This window comes from Salmo salar, chromosome 02 (assembly GCF_965601325.2).
Source record: "Salmo salar chromosome 02, fSalSal1, whole genome shotgun sequence".
NCBI classification, from domain to species: domain Eukaryota; kingdom Metazoa; phylum Chordata; class Actinopteri; order Salmoniformes; family Salmonidae; genus Salmo; species Salmo salar.
Window position 1 is genome coordinate 16,080,756 of NC_138292.1, and position 21,371 is coordinate 16,102,126.

The 21,371-nt window shown below is 48.9% G+C and overlaps 1 protein-coding gene across 2 annotated transcripts; it reads left to right on the forward strand.

Moving 5' to 3' along the window:
• The first annotated feature begins 650 nt into the window (after positions 1-650).
• On the forward strand, positions 651-21,359 carry LOC106594857 (syntaxin-17). 2 transcript variants are annotated; one of them, XR_006769997.2, is made up of 9 exons: positions 651-804; positions 1,317-1,512; positions 1,621-1,686; positions 4,359-4,551; positions 4,744-4,862; positions 5,016-5,066; positions 14,506-14,592; positions 19,604-19,906; positions 20,154-21,359. XR_006769997.2 is itself a non-coding variant. In XM_045719023.2 (8 exons), the coding sequence occupies exons 2-8, from the start codon at positions 1,390-1,392 to the stop codon at positions 19,850-19,852; spliced, it is 888 nt and encodes a 295-aa protein (XP_045574979.1). In that variant the 5' UTR covers positions 651-804; positions 1,317-1,389; the 3' UTR covers positions 19,853-21,359. The 2 variants fall into 2 exon arrangements, 1 of the variants encoding a protein (XP_045574979.1); XM_045719023.2 differs by having other exon boundaries at positions 19,604-21,359.
• Positions 21,360-21,371: the final 12 nt, after the last annotated feature.

The window sequence follows — 21,371 nt, forward strand, 5'->3', positions numbered from 1 at the left end:
ACACACACACACACACACACACACACACACACACACACACACACACACACACACACACACACACACACACACACAAACCCCCATACACACGGACAACAGAGAGCCACAGGAGATGGCATGTCCATAATAATCCACTCTAAGCCTAGTGCTGTGCTGGCCCAGCCAGACCATGCACCTGGCACCACTCCACCCTCCTCGCAGCTCCAATTCATAGTTTGTGTGTGTGTGTGTGTGTGTGTGTGTGTGTGTGTGTGTGTGTGTGTGTGTGTGTGTGTGTGTGTGTGTGTGTGTGTGTGTGTGTGTGTGTGTGTGTGTGTGTGTGTGTGTGTGTGTGTGTGTGTGTGTGTGTGCATGTGGTGATAGTCCGACTGAGTGGAAAATCTATCTGTCCTCGCGCGTCACACATTGGTCGATGTTATTTGCCTGACATGATCAATATTGTCTACCCAATCAATATAGATGTACAACTTGGCGTAAGTTCAATTCCCGCTTTTACAAAAATGTATATGAAATCAGTCACTCATCTCTTGCTATCATATTCACTATTGAACTTCATTCAATAACGTTCAATTGATCAGAAAGGTTACTGTATAGGACTGCTGTAGATTCAGCCTCAAGGGGCGGACCGTTCTCTCTGTGGGCTAAGGTTTTAGATCGGAAGTAATTCGTCTGCGCGCAAGGAAGAAAGTTGTTTACAAACAGAAGAGAAAGTTGGACATGTAGCTAACTCGAGACAAACAGTTACGAAATAGCCTTGAAGAATTATTCTCCCAAGTTTTACACTCCGATGGGTTTTTACTTTAAGTAAGTAATATGTTCACGATTTGAAAATGAAATATGCTAGATTTTAAGTTTGAATAGTCAGCTGTGTTGGCTAGCTTGCTAAAATACTGTTAACTCACCTGACAGACATCTGATTCTGGCAGTTATAACGTTATAACTTCCAGCTAGCTAGAGGATGATGCCTTACCTTGGTCAAATGTGTTTTAATGTGTCATAATTACAGACATTTCTTCTCTATAGAACAAACTAAGTTTTCTGTTGTCATTTGGTCCCGGATGTTGTCGTTTAACGTCATTAGTTAGCTAACTAACAGCTCGAGCCAGACTCTGAGACCCTGTTATTCAAACCTTGGGCACGAGGATGTCAGCAAAGCTCCCTACTAGCCAACAATGGTATGATGTGATGTGTTTGGTATTGGGTTACAAGGGTGTGTGTGTGTGTGTGTGTGTGTGTGTGTGTGTGTGAAACAGGTCACATGGTTTTGTGTGGCATGCTAATGCTTGTATGTATACCTCCTCCCTCCTGTCTTCCAGGTAGCTGAGTAAGAGGAGCAGGTGTGTATGGTTGCAGGTGTGAGAACCCACCCGGGGTCAGAAGTCAGGGAGGATGTCAGAGGAAGGGGGCAAGCTGACGCTGAGGCGTCTTGAGGGGCCGATCCACAAGTTCACTAAAGTAGCCCTGCCGACAGACCTAGAAAGACTACAGAGACACCACAGCAATATACTGAAGGTAACACACACACACATATATACACACGCAAACTCACATCACCGACCATTGGAAGTTACTGAAGAACCACACAGAGAAGCAGCAACTGAGCTTGTTATTGTCTTACAGTTCCAGCATAGTGGACAATGGGATCGCCTTCATCAGGAGCACATCAATGCCAGCCGCACTGTGCAGGTAAAACATAGACACACACACACTGGTCTTGTGCTGAGTATATACGGTATGTTGTGACTGTGTGCTGTGTGCCTGCAGGAGATCAGGAGTGTGCATGTAAAATTGAGTGTGTGTTTTAAAAGGGTCTGTCGTGTGTGTGTGTGTGTGTGTGTGTGTGTGTGTGTGTGTGTGTGTGTGTGTGTGTGTGTGTGTGTGTGTGTGTGTGTGTGTGTGTGTGTGTGTGTGTGTGTGTGTGTGTGTGTGTGTGTGTGTGTAAAGGGCTGCACAGTGTGTTTTCACACTGACACCACCATGTCTCCTGAAGTGAAGGATTCATCCCCACCTCCTTCCCTCCACACACACACACACACACACACACACACACACACACACACACACACACACACTCAAAACACACTGGGAGGGGCAGAGTGCTTTCCTGTGTGGCGTGTGTGTGTTTCTGTCCGCTGGGCTGGGTGTGTGTAAGGAAGCTGAAGATGGGTGATGATACACAAGGACATGCAGCACAGATAGAGAAGTAGAGAGAGAGCAAGAAAGGCAGAGGGAAGCAGAGAAAGACAGTGTCACCCCCCCACTCTCTAGGCAGGAAGTGAAGTCTCTAGCAGGAAGTGGGCTCCTCTGCTTTCTGTATTTCTGTCTGCACGCCTCTATTTTCATCCATCACTCATCTATTCATCCCTTTCTCCTAACTGTGAATATTATTATAGACCCCCCTCTCTGCTGCTCATCCCTTTGAGGGAATAGGTTAGTTAGTTTAGACAGCACACTACAGATCACTACCACACTCCATTCCCCCAGGGGGCAGCAGCAACCTTGTCCAGGTGGTTGATAAGCACATTCGGTGCTGTCAATTAGGGTGATCGTCAGTCAGAGTACCAGCTCGGAAAGCCTGCTGGTTTGTTTTGGGGTCTTTTAGTTTGGGCGTGCCTTTGCTATTTTTCCTTCTTGAACATATTTATGTTTAGTCACCATCTGAACATATAATAATCCACTTGGACCAGCCGACCAAGAGGTGAAGACGGAGCTGGTCCTGGACCTATGGGAAGGTAGCTGTCTCCTGGGTACATACATTCACACCTAGACGCATACACTGATTTCTCACACAGACACACGTCAAATCAGGTTACAGACCAGTTAACTAGGCCTAAGACCCTCTAGACTTAGTGAGTGCAACAATATTAGCAGGCTAGTGAATCGGTTTCGTAACGCCCTGTGTGTGTGTTGGTGGGGCAGGGCCTATTTAGCAACGTGTGCCTGGTTTCACTTTCTCCCTGGTGTTTACTGTGTGTTTGTCTGTCTGTCAGTTACACACTCCTACACATCTTTCAATCAGTACCCCTTAGTTCTGTAAACGTCTTTTGCCAATTTTCTGGGCCGATTTTTAATAAATCCTCTTCGATGTAAAGTCCCCTGTTTCGGGGACCTGCGTGGTTCTGATACTGGTTCTGACTGAAAGTTTTGCTTATAAATCGATGGAGTTGGCTTGCATTGAGCTGTAGGCCTGATTTTTTTCCAGACACGGTAGTATGTCTCTTCTGCCTGTAAGAAGCAGCATATGCCTGGAATCCTTTCACCATAATGCAGCGAAGGGGGGTGGTTTCATCACTGTACCACATTCACATCCATGTATAGCCAGTAGTCTAAAATCATGAATAGATTTGAAACAAAACCCACTTTCTGTTTGTGATAGACGGACACTATTTATATGAGATGAAAGGCCTAACGAGTTCAGGAAATATTCACAGTGATGGGGGCAGACGTTTTGATCAAGAGACCTTTAGAAAATATGCCCATTTTCTCTAACAATAAATATACAAATATGTATTATACAGAAATCTTATAGTTAGTCGTTTTATAAATTGATTATACTATATTTAGAACAAATATAAGTCATTTCAAGCCTTATTTATACAGTTTAGTTATAGGATATCCATCTATAACATATTTGTATCATGTTTGTGCTGTGTACTTGATCTTGTGTTTTGAAAAGTGACTACACCTCACCAGTCTAACTGTTTTACCAGAAAGGTGAAATTGTAACCTTAGAGTTTGCAGCATTACTAGTTATTGTTTATGGCCCTCTCATGGTAAATAACGACTTTAGGGGATTACGTAGATTACATTTAAGAGGTTTGAACCAACCTTCTCCAGCAGCACAGAGAGTTCATTCACCTGTTAATGTTCTTATTGTTGATGTTCTTTGTGTGTGTGTGTGTGTGTGTGTGTGTGTGTGTGTGTGTGTGTGTGTGTGTGTGTGTGTGTGTGTGTGTGTGTGTCTGTGTGTTTGTGTGTGTGTGTGTGTGTGTCTGTGAAGCATATGCTAACAGGCCTTTAGCGTTCTGACAGGTGTGTCTCCCGTGGCCATAGCGGCTCAATGCTAATCCAGTCTGCAGCTGTGTGTGTATGTTTATTCATCATGTCTAATTAGCGTGGGAGCATCTATTGGTCATGGCCTCCTGACCCCTGGTCTGGTCTGCCCTGGGGCTGATGGGTACAACCAGGGGAGGCCATCTAACACCCTCCTACTTCCCCCTCCTCACTCCTCCTCCCAGCAGAGACACTGGAACCTGTCTGTCTGTATGAGGGTGTACTTCTCTCTGTCTCGTGCCTCTTTTTTAAATCTATCTGTTGGGAAGTTGAACTACTTGTTGAACCTCTCTCTCCCTCTGTAGCAGTTGAGGGCTAATGTTAGAGAGATGGAGAAGCTGTGTGGACGTGTCCGCCCGGAGGACGGCCCCGCCCTGGAGAGGCTGGTTCAGCCAATCAGAGACCGAGCATCTGCTGCCGCACAAGACTTCCTACTCCTGCATTCTAACCCTGCCCCTCTGCCACAGGCACCACGCCCCCCAGGCCACTCATCCTCAGGTAGCACCGCCCCCTTCCCCTCTATTCAACAACATCAGTTTATTCCATTCTATAGCAGCCATGTTAGCTCTTCCTTTATTGACCAATAAACCAACTAATAAATCATCTAAATGCTCATTATGAATTTCAGAAGCAGTAACATGTCCAGATCTAAAGTTGGTCACTCTGGTTCTCACTGACCTTGTCCATTAGGTGGTTCCCATGGTGACGATGTGGGCAGGGAGCCCCCTCCTGTCAATCAAACGCAGCTCCTCCTCCCAGTGATCCCCCTCAACGAGAGTGCTGCCGAGTCCTGGGACACCCTGGAGGAGGTGGGAATATTTGGGCCCCTTGTACTGTATTCACAAATTGTCTTAATAATAGATTAAGAGATCATAATATTTATTCATGTCTTTAATATGTCATATAGTAGGTTTTTGTTTGTGTGTTATTGTTGCTGTGTTAATATGAGTTTGTTTTGTCAGGACCTGAAGGAGCTTAGCGGTTTGGTGACAGAGTTCTCTCTGCTGGTCCACGTGAGTATGCTATGTACAGTGCATATCGAAAAGTATTCCCCTTGGCTTTTTCCACATTTTGTTACATTAGAGCCTAATTCTAAAATGTATTAAATTGTTTTCCTCATCAATCTACACACAATACCCCATACTGACGAAGCAAAAACTGTTTTGTAGACATTTTTTCTAATAAAAACAGAAATATCACATTTACTTAAGGATTCAGACCTTTTACTTTTACTTGTACTTTGTTGAAGCACCTTTAGCAGCGATTACAGCCTCAAGTCTTCTAGGGTATGACACTACAAGCTTGACAAACCTTTATTTGGGGAGTTTCTCCCATTCTTCTCTAAAGATCCTCTCAAGCTCTGTCAGGTTGGATGGGGAGCGTTGCTGCACAGCTATTTTCAGGTCTCTCCAGAGATGTTCGATCGGCTACAAGTCCGGGCTCTGGCTGGGCCACTCAAGGACATTCAGAGACTTGTCCCGAAGCCACTCCTGTGTTGTCTTGGCTGTGTGGTTTTCATCAAGGATCTCTCTGTACTTTGCTCCGTTCATTGTTCCCTCAACCCTGACTAGTCTTCCAGTCCCTGCAGCTGAAAAACATCCCCACAGCATGATGCTGCCACCACCATGCTTCACCATAGGGATGGTGCCAGGTTTCCTCCAGATGTGACGCTTGGCATTCAGGCCAAATAGTTCAATCTTGTTTCAGCAGACCAGAGAATCTTGTTTCTCATGGTCTCAGAGTCCTTTAGGTGCCTTTTGAAATCAAATAAAAAAAATTGGGTCACATACACATGGTTAGCAGATGTTATTGCGTGTGTAGCAAAATGCTTGTGGCAAACTCCAGGTGGGCTGTCATGTGCCTTTTCCTGAGGAGGGGCTTCCATTTGGCCACTCTACCATAAAGGCCTGATTGGTAGAGTGCTGCAGAGATGGTTGTCCTTCTGGAAGGTTCTCCCATCTCCACAGACGAACTCTGGAGCTCTGTCAGAGTGACCATCAGGTTCTTGGTCACCTTCCTAACCAAGGACCTTCTCCCCTGATTGCTCAGTTTGGCCGGCCAGCTCTAGGAAGAGTCTTGGTGGTTCCAAACTTCTTCCATTTAAGAATGATGGAGGCCACTGGGATCTTCAATGACATGTTCTGTACCCTTCCCCAGATCTGTGCCTCGACACAATCTTGTCTCGGAGCTGTACGGACAATTTCTTCAACCTCATGGCTTGGTTTTTGATCTGACATGCATTGTCAACTGGGACCTTATATAGACAGGTGTGTGCCTTTTCAAATCATGTCCAATCAATTGAATTTGCCACAGGTGGACTCCAATCAAGTTGTAGAAACATCTCAAGGATGATCAATGGAAACAGGATGCACCTGAGCTCCATTTCGAGTCTCATAGCAAAGGTGCTGAATACTTAAAAATACTTAACCTGTTTTCATTTTGTCATTATGGGGTATTGTGTGTAGATGGATGAGGACAATAAAAATAAAAAAAAGTAATCCATTTAAGAATAAGGTTGTAACATAACAAAATGTTGAAAAAGAGAAGGGGTCTGAATACTTCCCGAATGTACTTTACAGTGGGAGGAAAAAGTATTTGATCCCCTGCTGATTTTGTACGTTTGCCCACTGACAAAGAAAGGATCAGTCTATAATTTTAATGGTAGGTTTATTTGAACAGTGAGAGACAGAAAAACAACAAAAATATCCAGAAAAACGCATGTCAAAAATGTTATAAATTGATTTGCATTTTAATGAGGGAAATAAGTATTTGACCCCCTCTCAATCAGAAATATTTCTGGCTCCCAGGTGTCTTTTATACAGGTAACGAGCTGAGATTAAGAGCACACTCTTAAAGGGAGTGCTCCTAACCGCAGCTTGTTACCTGTAAAAAAGACACCTGTCCACAGAAGCAATCAATCAGATTCCAAACTCTCCACCATGACCAAGACCAAAGAGCTCTCCAAGGATGTCAGGGACAAGATTGTAGACCTACACAAGGCTGGATTGGGCTACAAGACCATCACCAAGCAGCTTGGTGAGAAGGTGACAACATTTGGTGCGATTATTCGCAAATGGAAGAAACACAAAAGAACTGTCAATATCCCTCGGCCTGGGGCTCCATGCAAGATCTCACCTCGTGGAGTTGCAATGATCATGAGAACGGTGAGGAATCAGTCCAGAACTTGTCAATGATCTCAAGGCAGCTGGGACCATAGTCACCAAGAAAACAATTGGTAACACACTACGCCGTGAAGGACTGAAATCCTGCAGCGCCCGCAAGGTCCCCCTGCTCAAGACAGCACATATACATGCCCGTCTGAAGTTTGCCAATGAACATCTGAATGATTCAGAGGACAACGGGGTGAAAGTGTTGTGGTCAGATGAGACCAAAATGGAGGTCTTTGGCATCAACTCAACTCGCCGTGTTTGGAGGAGGAGGAATGCTGCCTATGACCCCAGGAACACCATCCCCACCGTCAAACATGGAGGTGGAAACATTATGCTTTGGGGGTGTTTTTCTGCTAAGGGGACAGGACAACTTCACCGCATCAAAGGGACGATGGACGGGGCCATGTACCGTCAAATCTTGGGTGAGAACATCCTTCCCTCAGCCAGGGCATTGAAAATGGGTCGTGGATGGGTATTCCAGCATGACAATGACCCAAAACACACGGCCAAGGCAACAAAGGAGTGGCTCAAGAAGAAGCACATTAAGGTCCTGGAGTGGCCTAGCCAGTCTCCAGACCTTAATCCCATAGAAAATCTGTGGAGGGAGCTGAAGGTTCGAGTTGCCAAACGTCAGCCTTGAAACCTTAATGACTTGAAGAAGATCTGCAAAGAGGAGTGGGACAAAATCCCTCCTGAGATGTGTGCAAACCTGGTGGCCAACTACAAGAAACATCTGACCTCTGTGATTGCCAACAAGGGTTTTGTCACCAAGTACTAAGTCATGTTTTGCAGAGGGGTCAAATACTTATTTCCCTCATTAAAATGCAAATCATTTTATAACATTTTTGACATGCGTTTTTCTGGATTTTTTGGCTGTTATTCTGTCTCTCACTGTTCAAATAAACCTACCAATAAAATTATAGACTGATCATTTCTTTGTAAGTGGGCAAACGTACAAAATCAGCAGGGGATCAAATACTTTTCCCCCCCACTGTATGTACTGTGTGTGTGTGTGTGTGTGTGTGTGTGTGTGTGTGTGTGTGTGTGTGTGTGTGTGTGTGTGATTGAGTGCTGACAAGGTCAGCAGATAATGCCTTTCTGGTGTCTAATGAGACAGGATGAATGACAGGGACATGGCTACGTAACATAGATAGCCTGCTGCGGCTATGCTAACCATTCTGTTAGCACACAGGGCAGTGAGGGCACTGACAGACAGTGAAGTGAGCGACAGCTAGCCTAGCGTCTGTCTGTCTGGTTGGATTCATGCTGGGGCTTCTTAGAGAGCAGGTCACAGCACACCACAGGTTACTGGAGTGGGGCTGCAGGCAGGTGTACTGCTGGGGGAGGTGGGATGGTAGAAAATGGGCCATAGGGGAGAGGTGGGAGACGAGAGAAGATAGGAGAGAAGGGGGCTGTGTGTCCATGGGGAGGAGAGTGCCGTGGGAGAGAACCCAGGCAACAGGGCGTATGGTAGGCCAGGAGGAAAACAGACGACTCTGATTATCACTCTATCCTCTGGGAACGAAAGAGCGATAGGAGTGGGAGGAAGGGAGGGTTTAAACATGGTGAGAGAGGAGGGCAGAAAGAGGTGTAGAGAGAGAGATTTTGGGAGGGAGAGACGAGACCGAGAGGAGATTGTTTTGAAGGAGAGAGCATAAAGATGTTTTAGTGCTGTGGTCTCTCTGGGGTGACTGGTGTCGTTCAGGGACCAATACTCAGCCTCTCAACCACAGGGTAAACACTGCTGTGTGTCGGTGTTTCTACCTGCCTGGGGATTTGAGAGAGAGAGAGGGAGGGAGAGAGGGGGACAGAGACAGGCAAGGTGAGATGTTCAGACGCAGCCTGCTAGTGTCTGACTGAAGCACTCATCTCCCGCTGTTCCACTGGCTGGAGCCTAGAAGCTCCACATCCACCAACAACCATACATACATCAGGGATTTAAAGGGAGGGAGGGTGAAGAAATGGGAACCGAAGTGAACATGAGTGGGTTAGAGATGTGAGGACTGAGGAGAGGAGTAAAGGCGACAGCATGCTTCGGTTCAGAATGAGTGTGCTCGCATAAACCCTTAAAAGACCTTTGTTTGAAATACCAAGCAGATCTTAGTCACGCAATTTTACATCCAAGATGTTTGGTGCAGTCTCTTTGAATGACATCAAACATTTAATTGAAGAATCCCTACTGTTGACCAATCACAGATGAAAGGGCGTAGACTTCGGCTACCGACTTCGGCATGCCTGGAGAAAATGTTTTGTTAGCATGGCCGGAAAAACCCTCACCGAAGACCAAAACTAACAAAAGCGTCACAAAATGGCATCATAATATATGCACAGCTGGGAAGCATGCGGACACCTTAAGGGAGAGGAGAATGATGGAGGGAGGGAGTTAGGGGGCAGTAAGGGAGAGGAGGGAGTTAGGGGGCAGTAAGGGAGGGAGTTAGGGGGCAGTAAGGGAGGGAGTTAGGGGGCAGTAAGGGAGAGGAGGGAGTTAGGGGGCAGTAAGGGAGGGAGTTAGGGGGCAGTAAGGGAGGGAGTTAGGGGGCAGTAAGGGAGAGGAGGGAGTTAGGGGGCAGTAAGGGAGAGGAGGGAGTTAGGGGGCAGTAAGGGAGAGGAGGGAGTTAGCGGGCAGTTTTGGAGGAGAGGGAGTTAGGGGGCAGTAAGGGAGAGGAGGGAGTTAGGGGGCAGTAAGGGAGAGGAGGGAGTTAGGGGCAGTAAGGGAGGGAGTTAGGGGCAGTAAGGGAGGGAGTTAGGGGCAGTAAGGAGGGGGGGAGTTAGGGGGCAGTAAGGGAGAGAGTTAGGGGCAGTAACGGAGGGAGTTAGGGGCAGTAAGGAGGGGGGGAGTTAGGGGGCAGTAAGGGAGAGGGAGGGAGTTAGGGGGCAGTAAGGGAGAGGGAGGGAGTTAGGGGGCAGTAAGGGAGAGGGAGGGAGTTAGGGGGCAGTAAGGGAGAGGGAGGGAGTTAGGGGGCAGTAAGGGAGGGAGTTAGGGGGAGTAAGGGAGAGGGAGGGAGTTAGGGGGCAGTAAGGGAGAGGAGGGAGTTAGGGGGCAGTAAGGGAGAGGAGGGAGTTAGGGACAGTAAGGAAGGGAGTTAGGGGCAGTAAGGGAGGGAGTTCAGGGGCAGTAAGGGAGAGGGAGGGAGTTAGGGGGCAGTAAGGGAGAGGAGGGAGTTAGGGGGCAGTAAGGGAGAGGAGGGAGTTAGGGGCAGTAAGGGAGGGAGTTAGGGGGCAGTAAGGGAGAGGGAGGGAGTTAGGGGGTAGTAAGGGAGAGGAAGGGAGTTAAGGGGCAGTATGGGAGAGGGAGTTAGGGGGCAGTATGGGAGAGGGAGGGAGTTAGGGGCAGTAAGGGAGGGAGTTAGGGGGCAGTAAGGGAGAGGGAGGGAGTTAGGGGGCAGTGAGGGAGAGGGAGGGAGTTAGGGGGCAGTAAGGGAGAGGGAGGGAGTTAGGGGGCAGTAAGGGAGAGGGAGGGAGTTAGGGGGCAGTAAGGGAGAGGGAGGGAGTTAGGGGGCAGTAAGGGAGGGAGTTAGGGGGAGTAAGGGAGAGGGAGGGAGTTAGGGGCAGTAAGGGAGGGAGTTCGGGGGGGTGAAAGGGAGAGGGAGGGAGTTAGGGGGCAGTAAGGGAGAGGGAGGGAGTTAGGGGGCAGTAAGGGAGAGGGAGGGAGTTAGGGGGCAGTAAGGGAGGGAGTTAGGGGGAGTAAGGGAGAGGGAGGGAGTTAGGGGCAGTAAGGGAGAGGAGGGAGTTAGGTGGCAGTAAGGGAGAGGGAGGGATTTAGGGGGCAGTAAGGGAGAGGAAGGGAGTTAGGGGGGAGTAAGGGAGAGGGAGGGAGTTAGGGGGCAGTAAGGGAGAGGGAGGGAGTTAAGGGGCAGTATGGGAGAGGGAGTTAGGGGGCAGTATGGGAGAGGGAGGGAGTTAGGGGCAGTAAGGGAGGGAGTTAGGGGCAGTGAGGGAGGGAGTTAGGGGCAGTAAGGGAGAGGGAGGGAGTTCGGGGGCAGTAAGGGAGAAGGAGGGAGTTAGGGGGCAGTAAGGGAGAGGGAGGGAGTTAGGGGGCAGTAAGGGAGAGGGAGGGAGTTAGGGGGCAGTAAAGGAGAGGAGGGAGTTAGGGGGCAGTAAGGGAGAGGAGGGAGTTGGGGGGTAGTAAGGGAGAGGGAGGGAGTTAAGGGGCAGTATGGGAGAGGGAGTTAGGGGGCAGTATGGGAGAGGGAGGGAGTTAGGGGCAGTAAGGGAGGAGTTAGGGGGCAGTAAGGGAGAGGGAGGGATTTAGGGGGCAGTGAGGGAGAGGGAGGGAGTTAGGGGGCAGTAAGGGAGGGAGTTAGGGGGCAGTAAGGGAGAGGGAGGGAGTTAGGGGGCAGTAAGGGAGAGGGAGGGAGTTAGGGGGCAGTAAGGGAGAGTGAGGGAGTTAGGGGGCAGTAAGGGAGGGAGTTAGGGGGAGTAAGGGAGAGGGAGGGAGTTAGGGGCAGTAAGGGAGGGAGTTAGGGGGCAGTAAGGGAGAGGGAGGGAGTTAGGGGGCAGTAAGGGAGAGGGAGGGAGTTAGGGGGCAGTAAGGGAGGGAGTTAGGGGGCAGTAAGGGAGGGAGTTAGGGGGAGTAAGGGAGAGGGAGGGAGTTAGGGGCAGTAAGGGAGAGGGAGGGAGTTAGGGGCAGTAAGGGAGAGGGAGGGAGTTAGGGGGCAGTAAGGGAGAGGGAGGGAGTTAGGGGGCAGTAAGGGAGAGGAAGGGAGTTAGGGGGGAGTAAGGGAGAGGGAGGGAGTTAGGGGGTAGTAAGGGAGAGGGAGGGAGTTAAGGGGCAGTATGGGAGAGGGAGTTAGGGGGCAGTATGGGAGAGGGAGGGAGTTAGGGGCAGTAAGGGAGGGAGTTAGGGGCAGTGAGGGAGGGAGTTAGGGGCAGTAAGGGAGAGGGACGGAGTTAGGGGGCAGTAAGGGAGAGGGAGGGAGTTAGGGGGCAGTAAGGGAGAGGAAGGGAGTTAGGGGGGAGTAAGGGAGAGGGAGGGAGTTAGGGGGCATTAAGGGAGAGGGAGGGAGTTAGGGGGTAGTAATGGAGAGGGAGGGAGTTAAGGGGCAGTATGGGAGAGGGAGTTAGGGGGCAGTATGGGAGAGGGAGGGAGTTAGGGGCAGTAAGGGAGGGAGTTAGGGGGCAGTAAGGGAGGGAGTTAGGGGCAGTGAGGGAGGGAGTTAGGGGCAGTGAGGGAGGGAGTTAGGGGCAGTGAGGGAGGGAGTTAGGGGGCAGTAAGGGAGAGGGAGGGAGTTAGGGGGCAGTAAGGGAGAGGGAGGGAGTTAGGGGGCAGTAAGGGAGGGAGTTAGGGGGAGTAAGGGAGAGGGAGGGAGTTAGGGGCAGTAAGGGAGGGAGTTAGGGGGCAGTAAGGGAGAGGGAGGGAGTTAGGGGCAGTAAGGGAGAGGGAGGGAGTTAGGGGGCAGTAAGGGAGAGGAAGGGAGTTAGGGGGGAGGGAGGGAGTTAGGGGGGAGTAAGGGGGAGGGAGTTAGGGGGCAGAAAGGGAGAGGGTTAGGGGGAGTAAGGGAGAGGGAGGGAGTTAGGGGGGAGTAAGGGAGAGGGAGGGAGTTAGGGGGCAGTAAGGGAGGGAGTTAGGGGGAGTGAGGGAGGGAGTTAGGGGGAGTGAGGGAGGGAGTTAGGGGGGAGTAAGGGAGGGGGAGGGAGTTAGGGGGCAGTAAGGGAGAGGAAGGGAGTTAGGGGGCAGTAAGGGAGAGGGAGGGAGTTAGGGGGCAGTGAGGGAGGGAGGGAGTTAGGGGGCAGTGAGGGAGGGAGGGAGTTAGGGGGCAGTAAGGGAGAGGGAGGGAGTTAGGGGGCAGTAAGGGAGAGGGACGGAGTTAGGGGCAGTAAGGGAGAGGGAGGGAGTTAGGGGGCAGTAAGGGAGAGGGAGGGAGTTAGGGGGCAGTAAGGGAGGGAGTTAGGGGGCAGTAAGGGAGGGAGTTAGGGGGCAGTAAGGGAGAGGGAGGGAGGGAGTTAGGGGGCAGTAAGGGAGAGGGAGGGAGTTAGGGGGCAGTAAGGGAGGGAGTTAGGGGGCAGTAAGGGAGGAAGTTAGGGGGCAGTAAGGGAGGGAGTTAGGGGGCAGTAAGGGAGAGGGACGGAGTTAGGGGCAGTAAGGGAGGGAGATGGGGGCAGTAAGGGAGAGGGAGGGAGTTAGGGGCAGTAAGGGAGAGGGAGGGAGTTAGGGGCAGTAAGGGAGAGGGAGGGAGTTAGGGGCAGTAAGGGAGAGGGAGGGAGTTAGGGGCAGTAAGGGAGAGGGAGGGAGTTAGGGGCAGTAAGGGAGAGGGAGGGAGTTAGGGGGCAGTAAGGGAGGGAGTTAGGGGGCAGTAAGGGAGGAAGTTAGGGGGCAGTAAGGGAGGGAGTTAGGGGGCAGTAAGGGAGGAAGTTAGGGGGCAGTAAGGGAGGGAGTTAGGGGGCAGTAAGGGAGAGGGACGGAGTTAGGGGCAGTAAGGGAGGGAGTTAGGGGGCAGTAAGGGAGAGGGAGGGAGTTAGGGGCAGTAAGGGAGAGGGAGGGAGTTAGGGGCAGTAAGGGAGAGGGAGGGAGTTAGGGGCAGTAAGGGAGAGGGAGGGAGTTAGGGGCAGTAAGGGAGAGGGAGGGAGTTAGGGGCAGTAAGGGAGAGGGAGGGAGTTAGGGGCAGTAAGGGAGAGGGAGGGAGTTAGGGGGCAGTAAGGGAGATGAGGGACTTAAAAAAGCTCAGGTAAGATCATAGTCATGACTGAAAGCGCTACAGAAAATGTATACCTGTTGTCTGAATATTGTCTATCCATATGTAATAAGTAGCTAATGTAAAAAGGTACCATGTCCATAAAATGTTTATAGTATGTACATATAACAACTACAACTACAATAAGGAGGGAGAGAAGGATGGATGGTGTCCAGCACACAGAGAGAGGGACAGCTGCCACTCTGAATATTTCATGAGCTCCTCACAATAACCCCCCCAGACCCCCTCCTACCCCAATATAACCCCCCCAAGACCCCTTCCTACCCCAATATAATCTCCCCAGACCCCCTCCTGCCCCAATATAACCCCCCAAAGACCCTTTCCTACCCCAATATAATCTCCCCAGACCCCCTCCTGCCCCATTATAACCCCCCCCAAGACCCCTTCCTACCCCAATATAACCCCCCCAGACCCTACCTTTTCTACTTTACACCCGCATCACCCCCCACAGACAGACACACACACTCATTTGTGGTGCTGTGTCGAGAGGGACCAAGTCAGCGGTGTCTCCAGTGTATAAACCCTATGTGTGTGTGTGTGTGTGTGTGTGTGTGTGTGTGTGTGTGTGTGTGTGTGTGTGTGTGTGTCAGTCCCAGCAGGAGAAGATTGACAGCATAGAGGAGAACGTCAACACAGCAGCAGCCAACGTGGAGGAGGGGACCAGGAGCCTCGGGAAGGTGCGTGTTAGCGTGTACACGCGTGTGTGTGTGTGTGTGTGTGGTGTTTGGGAGATCGATGGCACTTTGCCTCCCAGCCATTCTACAACGTTTGTCCCTATTGATCCAGCAGAATACGGAGGAAAGCTGCAATTAAAGAAATAGAGAGAATAGATGGAGAGAGGGGTTAAGAGGTACAGTGATGGAGGGAGGGAGAGAGGGGTTGAGTAGGGGGTGTTGTCAATGGAGAGTGCAAGGTGTGTGTGTGTGTGTGTGTGTGTGTGTGTGTGTGGGTGCAGGAGGCGAGGAGAGGTATGAAGGGCTATTTAATAGCTCTTCAGGAGCAGCGTTTGGCCTCCCACTGTTGGCTCAATACACACACACACACACACACACACACACACACACACACACACACACACACACACACACACACACACACACACACACACCCTCAGAATAAAGTCAGACTGACAGCTCAATACCCACAGACATATTACAAGCTCAGTGTGGTATGTCATGTGAGTTCTATACGGCTGAACAGACGCTGCGCGTACACACCCTTTGTGAGTCTAGTTGCAGCCAAAATATCACAATATTAAAAAATGTGGTCTATTTAAGCGTAAATGTACCACCTCTCACCCCATGTTTTGATTGATAAATGGAACTTCATCAATTCAGGAAGTTGAATTGAGTTGAAGTTGAAATGGGATTGAGCCCATATTGAGGTCCAGAATATTCTAGGGTATGGGTGTGGCTGTGCTGTTAAGGGATCCTGAGTGGTCCAAGCGGTCTAAGGCACTGTATCGCAGTGCTAGAGGCATCACTACAGACCCGGGTTCGATCCTGGACTGTATCACAACCGGCCGTGATCGGGAGTCCCATAGGGCGGCGCACAATCTTAGATGAATTCCGACTATTTTGAGGAAGTGTATTCTGGCTACGGCATCTCTAAATGAACAAATAGTACTATTGCTGCTTTTTTTCAAGTTTTTTAAGGGAGTATGCTAGGCTGTGCTAGGCGTCAGCTGAACTGAAGCATGCTGAGGCCTTTAGAAGCAGTGTGTGTAGATAGAAGAGGTGTCAGACAGCAGTGTGTGTTGATAGAAGAGGTGTCAGACAGCAGTGTGTGTTGATAGAAGAGGTGTCAGACAGCAGTGTGTGTAGATAGAAGAGGTGCCAGACACAGCAGTGTGTGTAGATAGAAGAGGTGTCAGACAGCAGTGTGTGTAGATAGAAGAGGTGTCAGACAGCAGTGTGTGTAGATAGAAGAGGTGTCAGACAGCAGTGTGTGTTGATAGAAGAGGTGTCAGACAGCAGTGTGTGTAGATAGAAGAGGTGCCAGACACAGCAGTGTGTGTAGATAGAAGAGATGTCAGACAGCAGTGTGTGTAGATAGAAGAGATGTCAGACAGCAGTGTGTGTAGATAGAAGAGGTGTCAGACAGCAGTGTGTGTAGATAGAAGAGGTGCCAGACACAGCAGTGTGTGTAGATAGAAGAGATGTCAGACAGCAGTGTGTGTAGATAGAAGAGGTGTCAGACACAGCAGTGTGTGTAGATAGAAGAGGTGTCAGACACAGCAGTGTGTGTAGATAGAAGAGGTGTCAGACAGCAGTGTGTGTAGATAGAAGAGGTGTCAGACAGCAGTGTGTGTAGATAGAAGATGTCAGACAGCAGTGTGTGTAGATAGAAGATGTCAGACAGCAGTGTGTGTAGATAGAAGAGATGTCAGACAGCAGTGTGTGTAGATAGAGATGTCAGACAGCTGTGTGTGTAGATAGAGATGTCAGACACAGCAGTGTGTGTAGATAGAAGAGGTGTCAGACACAGCAGTGTGTGTAGATAGAAGAGGTGTCAGACAGCAGTGTGTGTAGATAGAAGAGGTGTCAGACAGCAGTGTGTGTAGATAGAAGAGGTGTCAGACAGCAGTGTGTGTAGATAGAAGAGGTGTCAGACAGCAGTGTGTGTAGATAGAAGAGGTGCCAGACACAGCAGTGTGTGTAGATAGAAGAGATGTCAGACAGCAGTGTGTGTAGATAGAAGAGGTGTCAGACACAGCAGTGTGGGTAGATAGAGATGTCAGACAGCAGTGTGTGTAGATAGAGATGTCAGACAGCTGTGTGTGTAGATAGAAGAGGTGTCAGACACAGCAGTGTGTGTAGATAGAAGAGGTGTCAGACACAGCAGTGTGTGTAGATAGAGGAGATGTCAGACAGCAGTGTGTGTAGATAGAAGAGATGTCAGACACAGCAGTGTGTGTTGATAGAAGAGATGTCAGACACAGCAGTGTGTGTAGATAGAAGAGGTGTCAGACACAGCAGTGTGTGTAGATAGAGATGTCAGACAGCTGTGTGTGTAGATAGAGATGTCAGACAGCTGTGTGTGTAGATAGAAGAGGTGTCAGACACAGCAGTGTGTGTAGATAGAAGAGGTGTCAGACACAGCAGTGTGTGTAGATAGAGGAGATGTCAGACAGCAGTGTGTGTAGATAGAAGAGATGTCAGACACAGCAGTGTGTGTTGATAGAAGAGATGTCAGACACAGCAGTGTGTGTAGATAGAAGAGGGGTCAGACAGCAGTGTGTGTAGATAGAAGAGGTGTCAGACAGCAGTGTGTGTAGATAGAAGAGATGTCAGACACAGCAGTGTGTGTAGATAGAAGAGGTGCCAGACACAGCAGTGTGTGTAGATAGAAGAGGTGTCAGACAGCAGTGTGTGTAGATAGAAGAGGTGTCAGACAGCAGTGTGTGTAGATAGAAGAGATGTCAGACAGCAGTGTGTGTAGATAGAAGAGGTGTCAGACACAGCAGTGTGTGTAGATAGAAGAGGTGTCAGACAGCAGTGTGTGTAGATAGAAGAGATGTCAGACAGCAGTGTGTGTAGATAGAAGAGATGTCAGACAGCAGTGTGTGTAGATAGAGATGTCAGACACAGCAGTGTGTGTAGATAGAAGAGGTGTCAGACACAGCAGTGTGTGTAGATAGAAGAGGTGTCAGACACAGCAGTGTGTGTAGATAGAAGAGGTGTCAGACACAGCAGTGTGTGTAGATAGAAGAGGTGTCAGACACAGCAGTGTGTGTAGATAGAAGAGGTGTCAGACACAGCAGTGTGTGTAGATAGAAGAGGTGTCAGACAGCAGTGTGTATAGATAGAAGAGATGTCAGACAGCTGTGTGTGTAGATAAAAGAGGTGTCAGACAGCAGTGTGTGTAGATAGAAGAGGTGTCAGACAGCAGTGTGTCTAGATAGAAGAGGTGTCAGACAGCAGTGTGTGTAGATAGAAGAGGTGTCAGACAGCAGTGTGTGTAGATAGAAGAGGTGTCAGACACAGCAGTGTGTGTTGATAGAAGAGGTGTCAGACACAGCAGTGTGTGTTGATAGAAGAGGTGTCAGACACAGCAGTGTGTGTAGATAAAAGAGGTGTCAGACAGCAGTGTGTGTAGATAGAAGAGGTGTCAGACAGCAGTGTGTCTAGATAGAAGAGGTGTCAGACAGCAGTGTGTGTAGATAGAAGAGGTGTCAGACAGCAGTGTGTGTAGATAGAAGAGGTGTCAGACACAGCAGTGTGTGTTGATAGAAGAGGTGTCAGACACAGCAGTGTGTGTTGATAGAAGAGGTGTCAGACAGCAGTGTGTGCAGATAGAAGAGATGTCAGACAGCAGTGTGTGTAGATAGAAGAGGTGTCAGACAGCAGTGTGTGTAGATAGAAGAGGATGTCAGACAGCAGTGTGTGTAGATAGAAGAGGTGTCAGACAGCAGTGTGTGTAGATAGAAGAGATGTCAGACACAGCAGTGTGTGTAGATAGAAGAGGTGTCAGACAGCAGTGTGTGTAGATAGAAGAGATGTCAGACAGCAGTGTGTGTAGATAGAAGAGGTGTCAGACAGCAGTGTGTGTAGATAGAAGAGGTGTCAGACAGCAGTGTGTGTAGATAGAAGAGGTGTCAGACAGCAGTGTGTGTAGATAGAAGAGGTGTCAGACAGCAGTGTGTGTAGATAGAAGAGATGTCAGACAGCAGTGTGTGTTGATAGAAGAGGTGTCAGACAGCAGTGTGTGTTGATAGAAGAGGTGTCAGACAGCAGTGTGTGTAGATAGAAGAGGTGTCAGACAGCAGTGTGTGTAGATAGAAGAGATGTCAGACAGCAGTGTGTGTAGATAGAAGAGGTGTCAGACAGCAGTGTGTGTAGATAGAAGAGGTGTCAGACAGCAGTGTGTGTAGATAGAAGAGGTGTCAGACAGCAGTGTGTGTAGATAGAAGAGATGTCAGACAGCAGTGTGTGTTGATAGAAGAGGTGTCAGACAGCAGTGTGTGTTGATAGAAGAGGTGTCAGACAGCAGTGTGTGTAGATAGAAGAGATGTCAGACAGCAGTGTGTGTAGATAGAAGAGATGTCAGACAGCAGTGTGTTATCTGTCATCAGGACAGGTACCATTACACCCCTGCTTTACCAACACCCTGTACTCTGAACTTTCAACTTACCTCTGGTTGATTAAAATGACCTTCGCTGCCATGAGGTGAGGGGCTGGGAGGGCGTTTGAACTGGATCCATTTAACTGTTAATCTGTTAATCAGCCGTGGGAGGGGGTAGTGTGTGTGTGGCGGAATGTTCAGAGGAGTCACTCATTTACAGCCATCAGTCTAAAGGAGCGTCTTCCTCTCTGAAGATAACAGTATTAATAAACACACACACACCTCATTTCTCCAATTTTAATAAATGTGGGTAATTAAAGTATGCAGCTTTGATGATGGTGTGTGCGCATGTGTTGCTGTTTGTGTGTGTACATTTGTGTGTGTGTGTGTGTGTGATCATGAAAGGCCAGGTAGATCTGAAGACTTCTCGCTTACTGTGTCTTAGAACATCAAAGGAATACCCCCCTGAGTGTGTGTGTTATATGTGTGTTGATTTGTCCCAAGTGAAGTTTCTTCTTATTTCCTTGTCTTTTTAATTGAATTTAAGAATATTGGCATAAAAGTGAAGAAACCTAGACTGTCAATGCATGTAGTGACTCGTCTATCCCTCTGTCCTCCCTCCAGGCGGTGGGCTACAGGCTGGCAGTGTTACCCGTGGCGGGGGCAGTGTTAGGGGGGGTGTTGGGTGGTCCGCTGGGCCTTCTGGTGGGGTTCAAGGCAGCGGGGGTGGCAGCAGCGCTTGGAGGGGGGGCTCTGGGGTTTGCAGGGGGGAACCTGGTCCAGAAGAAACGCAGAGCTAGAGTAGAGTCCCAGATGAACCAGCTCACTGCACCCCCTACGGAACCAGAACCACCGCTGGACAAGGACAAGTGACCTCTGATTGGTCGTGGCGGGACCTCTGACCTCCAGAAGCCTACACTGGTCCAGGTACTGCCCGACTACATTGCAGACGCATGCTAGAGCTTACATATCAGCTGACCACATCATATGATATAGCAATCTGATGCCCGACTGCACAGTTGAAGTGGCGCACAACCATTGGTTGATGCAATGCAACGCCTGCGCATCTAGTCAGGCAGGAACTCAACCAAGATATCCCTCAGACTAACTGACTGTCCGCTCAAACAATCTGTTGTTTGACCAATAGATTTGCTCTCTTTACTGTGGTAATAAGGAACTCCTTCTCGCTGCCAATAGACCGAGGAGAGGTCTGTCAAGAGAAGCCTACTGTGAAGAGAAGCTTGCCACTGGGATCTACCACTTCCCAATCAATAGGACTTTTAAACATTGTAGGAGAGCCTTGTTGAGGACCTGAGTGTGAAAGGGAGGTGTGTGTGAATGCTGTGTTAGTTGAGTGTGATGTACTGTGTTTCTAGATTTCTATTAAATATGACCTACATATTTTTACAATATAAATTAATTAGTTTTCCTTCCAAAATCTTTTAAATATGTTAAAAAGCAGCTTTGTGTTGGAATGGTGTGGGCGTATACTGATCTTAAATATTCATGCGAGTAGACCGCTGATTGGCCAGCTCATCCTCCTCAGGATGACATCATCCTCTGAGGAAACAAGTTTTTTTTCCCTACAATTGTTTTGCCCAAAAATACAAGTATAGGATGAGTCAACATTATCTGGGTATGAGATTACAGAACTTTCACTGCACAGTTACTTTAAGTGTATGATTATATATTATGAAAAGATGAGCATTATTAGTAGCAAACACTACAGCCTGCCTAGTTTTGTAACATAAGTCATGCTGTTTGGTGCCTTTTAGTACAGATGGTAGTTTTATTAGTCATGTTATTATACTGTGTTTCTTGGACAGACTGTCTTAACTACCCTCAGTCTTTATCAAATACACACTCAGTGCCAAAGCCAGACACTGCCTGGGTCGAGCAGTCACACATCTCTCTAGTTTATCAACTTATTGATGTTTATCTGAGTCTGCCAATATGTCTGCTGCTCTGCTTAGAGTATACAGCTCATTAACAGTATAAACAGCAGTAAATGTCAAGACTGTGTCCTGGTCTGAACCCTGCTGGAGAGGAGCCTCTGACAGACTGGAATGTGTCAATTTGACAGACTGGGGAGCAGAGAATAAGAGTGAGTGATTGAGAAAGGTTAGGAGGATAAACACAGCTGTCCTGGGTGTACCCATTACCAGGTAGAACGTTGTGATGAGTGTGAGGCCAAAGTTTCCCTCTTAAAAGTGCCACCAGAGAAGCAGGTCACACCTGATGTCATCTACTACAAGTGACCTGTAACCTCTGAACTCAGACCGGGACCAACTAAATATGGATGCTCTTAATCTATGTGATGATTTACTGGGGTTTTATATTTGCCAAAGAAAACCAATAAAATCTGCTTCTGATGAAGGAATTGTGTGTGTCA

Excerpts from the sequence above, each read along its gene's own strand:
- LOC106594857 (XM_045719023.2), top strand. The coding sequence starts at position 1,390 with ATGTCAGAGGAAGGGGGCAAGCTGACGCTGAGGCGTCTTGAGGGGCCG. Across the intron at positions 4,863-5,015 it reads CCTGGGACACCCTGGAGGAG|GACCTGAAGGAGCTTAGCGG; the intron begins GTGGGAATATTT and ends TTGTTTTGTCAG. Across the intron at positions 14,593-19,603 it reads GGACCAGGAGCCTCGGGAAG|GCGGTGGGCTACAGGCTGGC; the intron begins GTGCGTGTTAGC and ends TCCTCCCTCCAG.